The sequence below is a fragment of the Pyrgilauda ruficollis genome, unplaced genomic scaffold (genome assembly GCF_017590135.1).
Source record: "Pyrgilauda ruficollis isolate IOZ18807 unplaced genomic scaffold, ASM1759013v1 scaffold29, whole genome shotgun sequence".
Taxonomy (NCBI): Eukaryota; Metazoa; Chordata; class Aves; order Passeriformes; family Passeridae; genus Pyrgilauda; species Pyrgilauda ruficollis.
Window position 1 is genome coordinate 12,729,062 of NW_024524266.1, and position 6,827 is coordinate 12,735,888.

Genomic DNA, 6,827 nt, shown 5'->3' on the forward strand with positions numbered 1-6,827 from the left:
CTGAATTTTACTTGCATACAGTCAGAAGCACTTTTTTTTAAATTTATTTCTATTAAAATAATTGCATTTCTAATTTTATATTTGTTTTGATAGTGTCTTTTGTACGCTCTGCATGTACAGAAATACATCTCATTATGTATAGCCATGTATACATTCTGCAGCAGTGGTCATCTTAAAAGATTGCTCATTGCCACTAACTTGGATGTTACTAAAACAATGATGGGGTGATAATGGGTACAGAACTATTTCAGAATGTGAGCACTAAAAGGCAATTTCAGTCAGTTTGTATAGCTTAGTTTTCAGAAGGCCTTGGGCATGTTATTGATTAAATTCTCATTTAGGAAGAAAGTAGGAGCTTTTATATGCATCTCTAAGTTGGATGGTGTGGTAACTCAAAGGTATTGACTGGCTGTGTGATATACAACGGTCACAGTTGTCTTTTACTCAGAGGAGCACAGAGTGATGCCGGTTGTCATTCTTACTCTGCTATGTGGCAGCGTAAATAGTCCCCTTTCTAACCAACCTGGTGGGAAAAGTCAATATCCCATCAGCAAAGGAGGTAAACACATCAGGAGCTGTGTCCTCTCTCATCTTCCCCTGCTCTGTATTACTACAGTTCTTTAAATCTCTTCTCCCCAGTCATCAGATGCACTTGTGTCATTCAAATGCATGGTGCTGCAGACACAGCCCTGCCTGCCTCTCCTCCCGGAGCTCCCAGCTCCCATTCTCTTATAATTGAAACTTAAAATTGGCCTCATTACTTCAACGAGGCCCCTCATATTTCTCCTTTTTTTTATTTTCAATCCACCCTTTCCTGCCTGCCTCTACAAGGGTAATTGCATCTAAGAAATGTTTGAAGCATACTGTCAGAAAGGTTATTGCGTATAATTGGAGTTTAGATTTAATGTTGGGGGGAGCTGGGAGCTCTGTTAGTGGGATGGCTGTAGCCCTGAAGCCTGAATTGGAGCTGTACATGGGTCTGTATTTCTGTTCCCTACTTTCAGCCCTGGTGTATTGTTTGCCTCAATGTTCTAATGATTAATGTGCCTTCCTGCTCTGTTCACATGTGCCAGCTGTTCACATTGATGTATTTTACCTTGGTCCCTCCTGAGCTCCAGGAAGCTTTAAACTATTTTGGCCTAGTTTTGAGGTATTAGGGTGGAATTTTCCACAGTTCCTTGGTATAAAGAGCATGGTTTGGCTAATGTGAGCAGTTGCAAGTCAACCCACTTACTGTATCATTAATCCTGAAAATACATAAACAAGTGAGGGCTCAGTTTGTGGCAAAGTGGGATTGGTGTTTTTATGGATCTGGTTAAGACAATTTTTAAGGTTTGTTTAATTTAGCCCTATATCTAAATACTTTCAGAATCGTTAAATGTGTTTATGCCATAGTGACTTCAGCCTGTTAATGAGCAGATTCACATAATCAAGCTTTTGTTGTATTGGAGTTGTAGTTTAAGGAAAATCCAATTCTGCTAATAGACTTTAAGTCATTACTGTCTGTCTAACAGTAAAAATGTGGTATCTTCAACAAGGCATCTTCCTCTGTTTGCTTACTACCCAGACACAATACATAACTTCTTCACAACAATGCATGAAAGGTGCTTATCTGAGTGCTTTTAATCAATGTGTTCACTTACTCAGACATTGTTAATTTAAATTTTTTATTTAATTTTTAAAGAGTTGATAGCTTCATGCAAAGCAGTTAACTTCAGTGGAACTTTGTGAATAACATGGAAAACCTAAGCAGGTGGCAATTTCTCAGTGAAACATTGCTGTTTGTATTGTATCCAGAGCTAGTCTGCTGAGCTCATACTGCAACACCTGAGGCTCTGCAGAAATATTTGTAAATCCTCAGGGAGGAGAAAGTCACAAACCTCAAAATTGTAGTAGCTTTTTCTGTCACCATGCCTCCCATCCCTGCCATCTCCTCATGTAGCATCCTTGGCTGCTGAGATGAAGCTGTCTGAAAGGACACCTTCATCTCAGTCACATCACAGAGGTGAGGGGGGAGGTGAGTTGTCACAAAAATGAGACATTTCATCCCTTATACATATAGACTCAAAAAAAACCAGTGTTCCTCTCCCCAAAAACCTTTTCTTAAATAAACTCCGCTGTTTTTAGAGACAATTGTTTTTTCATCTTAACTTGTGCTGTAGACTAAAAGCTGTTTGAGAGGGGATGGAGTTTCCTCTGTTACGTATTCGAAGGACCGGGAGGGCTGTGAAGGTGTCAGGGAGAAGTGAGGCAAAGCTAATGAGCAATAGAAGGATGGTGTTGGTTGCTCACAAGACACATGCTTTACCCTGCACCTCAGTGGCTTCAAATCTTGACCTGCAAGTACCTGTGCTGTGCTCTCCTAGTGCTGCTGGACATGGAGTCCTTCCAGTCTAAAAGCAGGGAAGCTGCCTGTTCTGCAGTCTGTGTGCTCTCCAGTGTTCTGAGGTGTAACTGCAGGAACAGGCTTTTGGGTAGGAGCTGCTGTTCTAGAATGTGGAGTTGGTTGAAAGGCAGGAGCAGAACTGTGCCAGATCTGCATCCACTTGGCATTGCTGTATAATAGAGTAGTGGAATATTTTGCTCTTTTAGTCTTTGTTCACAGCTTTTATAAAGGAAAAGCTGGACAATCACCCAAACAAAATCCCTTGGGTGTGTTTTTTTAATGGCAGAAAATTTGAAAAAAAAAAAAAAAACCCTAACAGAAATAGAACAACTTGGTCTTTGCTGCTGAAATATGTACAGACTCATGCACCTGACTTTGCACACACATAAAAGTACAGGTGAGTAAATGCCATGTCCCCCAGCCATCTCCTGTCGGGCATTTGGGAGCCTCTTCATTCATGTATCAGGTGAACCTGACATCTCCTGGTTGAGATAGTGGGCATCTTCTCTCCATTTTAGGGTAAAGTGGCATGGAATTCTCCTTGTTTGTGCTGCTTCCCTTTTCCTTCCAGTGCCTCCGTAGTGCTGAGGATCACAATTCCTATCCTGCACACAAAGTGCATTTGAGAACAGACAAGACTGGTGAATGATAAGTCTGTCCCAGGTTGTGCCAGTATTATCAGCAGGGATGAGGGACATGAATTGTGATCTCCTTCACTTCTGAAGCCACCCTGGGGCAGAATCTCTCCCTACTTCCGACCGCTGGGGACTCTGGATAGCTCTCACTAAATTAAGGCACCTGCCCCTTTTAAATGAGATCCTTTCAGACCCAGCCCAACTATTGCTTACTTTCTCTGCTGTGAATTAGTGAACCCCCATTTCACTCCATCTAGATCACAAAACTGGACTAGGGGTGGCTCTTGTCAGTTTTTCCACGGCTTCTGTGCTGGTCGGGCTGAGGGAGCTTCAGCCTTGGCTCCGTGGCCAGGGTTCCCCATGGTCCCTCACCAGCTCCTGCAGAATGCAGTAGTATGTGGGAGAGCTTGCCACAAATCTGCTCTTGGGTAACTACAACATTCACCTCGTTTTAAAATACCTTGATTCACAGGCTAATGAATGCAAAAATCCTGTCTTTTTGTGGTCATTTAATCCCTCTTTGTGTTTTGGGTTTTTTCTCTTTGTTCTTCTAGAGTATTTGAAGAAGAAGCCACTCAGGAGGGAAGTCTCTGAGGCCTACAAAAGACTGAAGAGCACCGTAGACAAATGCCTGGCCATGAGTGGCTACTCAGAAGTGAACCTTGGCAAACTCTTCAGCGTCAGTATAGGAAGATAGATCTGTGGGAGAGTCCAGTAATGAATGACAGTGATTGATTAAAAATGGAGGGAGGCTAGTCCCTTGTTTATCAGTAATGATCTCTTCAGCAATACTCTATTTCTGTATGTACAAAGATGTTTTAATAATCTTGTCTCTTTGGAGGAGAAAAAATGGGAGATGAAAACAGGATGTATGATTCTCGTGGATATGAAGTATTCAAGGTGTTTTTATCTTCCTTTTTTTTTTCTTTATTGAGAAACCAGGGTTATTAAAATATGGAGTAGTTGATTTTTGCAATATTTTTTGTTGTGTATTTAGACCTATGAGGGAAAAGGGGGTGGGGGAATTGCTGCTTTAATTGGATAATTCCCAGTGAGAGTTGCTGGAATGTAAGTGATCCTAGACTTTGCTCCAGGGTATTTACTAGAGGTGCTCTCAGGAAGAGAGGTTAGTGGAGGTCTCAGTAGGAGCACTAATGTTTTGCCTTTTCACGGTTTATCTTCTTCCTGATCATAAACATACCAATTAAAAACAATACTAAACCTAAATGCATTTAAATGTCCTATTACCTTCTGAACAGAGGTAGGGACGCTTTACTTTGAAATTCATTAAAGAACGACTGAAACCTGGAGGTGCTAAAAATAGGGACCATCTTTTTATTAGGAGCCTTTCCAAGCATCTTTAAGCATAGCATTTTGCCAGGTTGAAAATTTCTGTGTGGATGTAAAGCCATGCACATGAACAAAACCCATTTCACTCATGCAAAGGATATAAATGTGTTTCATTTCAAAGTGTTTGAATGTAAGCAATCGATAGAGAAAAATATTTTTGGGATGGCATTGTAACCAATAACAGGGGAATGGAAAGCAGCAAATTATAGTTACTGTTCTGTAATAATTACTGTGTTGGAGATTTTATAGTTTTTACAAACAAATTGTATTTTTCATTTACTACTAATAAAATGACAAGCAGATATGACAAGAATAAATTTGGGTATATGCTTTTGTACACAAAATATTGTTGTACTCTGTTCACTGTTTAGTTTGCAATGTGATATATTAATGTAAGGTTATAAAAATTGCTTTTAAATCTTTAACAGTGTAAAATGTAAAGTTTTTTTCACACTCGAAGGAAAATAAAGTTTTCTAGTAAAAGAGAGTTTGATTCTATGATCTGATGGTTGAAAATAGTCCATGCTAGGTCCTATTGCTCTGGACTTCTGCTGGTCTTACAGAATTGCTTTTGTGTCTGTTTTTAGGATGAACAGCCATTAACACAGGGAGCTTGAGGAAAAAGTAAGAGGATCAGTATGAACATGTTAGGCACTGTAGGGATTCATGTGTCTGTTTGTGTTCAGAGTATTTTATGACATTCATTTGTCCCCAGAGTGGCATTTGGGAGAAGCTGTGTGTCAGTATGGGTAGTGTCAGTTTGAATATGCCTAAATACACAGTCATCTTCCTAGCAACTTTTGGAACTAAACCCTTTCATTTCTGCTCACATGGAATCACTACAGTGAGAAATGGAATCTATGCATCTCTGGTGTTGTGCAGGTGTTGTCCCACCCTGGTGAGCTGTCGATCCTTCCCAATATGTTTAGTTGGGTTAATCTTGTAAAACAGACTTTATTTGGAGTCTTGTCTTGGAAAGAAGGTGTTGTTGCCAAGATGCTGTACTGAAGTTGCAGAACTTCAAAAGATCCTGGTTTCTTGTAATTCCATGCAGGGATTTTTAGATTTTTTGTGTCCAGCTCAATTAGGATTATGAAAATATTACTGATACATACTGATTCTACTGGGTAGAATGCCTTAGGAAAGTGAAAAGTGTGACCTTCTCCTCCAAACGTTAGGTATACAAATAAAATGGATAGATATGGCGTAACCTGACCCTGTGGCACTTGTATGTATCTGTATAATTACAGCTGAAGAGCCTGTTAATTTGCAAGTTTAGGGATGTTTAGATTAAATGAGAGTGTTGTGGAATGACTGTGTAGGGTGCAGCAGCACAGAGTGGCCCTGCGAGGGGCTGTTCCCCCCGCACACCGAGGCGGAGGAGCCGTGAGTGGCACAGCCCCGGAGCCCCCGCCACCCCGGCCGGCCACAGCCCGGGGGGGTTGGGGGTGGGAAATGAGGGCTTTTACCCCGAATGGAGGCTTTTTTTGATTCCTCTCAGCAAAGCTGGTCAGATCAGAGCTGAAGTCTTGGCAAGGAGTAAACCGGATTTTTTTTTCCCCCTCCCCTCTCCCTCTCTAATCAGCTCTGGGCACCGTGCCTCGTCTTGGCCCCTCAGAAAGGCTGGGAAACGCAAAATCATCTTTATAGCATTTAATATTAAATGGAGCTGATAAACGCTGAGCTGTAAATAATTTGGGAAAACTGAAGTTCCGAGGTTTGCATTCTGAGCCTGGTCTGGCCTGAATCGCCTTCCCTTCCTTTTCCTCCTCATATCCCCCTCCCCCACCCCGTGCTGTTAAAATTAAGGTTCGTGTTTATTTGTATTTATTTGCAGTTGGGGAAGAGGAGTGTTGATATATGGAGCCGGTGGCCAGGTTTCGCTGATGACATATGCGATATGAAAAAGAATTCCCATCCGCAAACACGGTTGCTGCTGTGCCAAAATCCCTCTTTTCGCCGCCAAAGGCAGTTTTCTAAGGCCGAAGCGGAGCACATCTTCCCCTTCGAATCCATCCCCGTCTTCTGCAGGGCACCTTAAATGTGCCTTAATTGAATAGTTCTCCCGCACCCTCCTTATAGCAGTTTAATAGATTAACTCATCTGTGCCAGCTTCAAATTTCAGATTAAAATTCCTTCATCCCGAAGGCAGCATTATCAGGTTGTTGGAGGCTGTTTTCAAACCTTGGTTTTGAATAGCAGCGGCTCTGCATTAATTTAACCACTAAGCTAATAAGTAGGTTTCGTTTTGTTATGCTAAGCTTTATTGCTTTTCTTTTGATCAGAATGGTGTTGTTGAGCAAAGCAGCAGACAAGGCATTCTTTGATGAGGGAATTAGCGCTCTATTCTTCCTCTATTATTCATAGCACAGTGGAATATGTAAGTACCTGAGGGTGTCAAAGGAGAGCAGGCTCTATTGCAAAGTGTTCGCCTTGTTTCTCTCAATAGCTGACTA

At 41.5% G+C, this 6,827-nt stretch overlaps 1 protein-coding gene across 1 annotated transcript in view; it reads left to right on the top strand.

Moving 5' to 3' along the window:
• Window positions 1–4,992, top strand: part of POLA1 (DNA polymerase alpha 1, catalytic subunit) — a 184,476-nt gene extending 179,484 nt beyond the window's left edge. Inside the window, 2 exon segments of the mRNA XM_041472471.1 lie at window positions 3,576–3,712; window positions 3,714–4,992. Of these exon segments, the coding sequence (XP_041328405.1) occupies window positions 3,576–3,712; window positions 3,714–3,746 (170 nt within the window). The 3' untranslated portion in view covers window positions 3,747–4,992.
• Window positions 4,993–6,827: the final 1,835 nt, after the last annotated feature.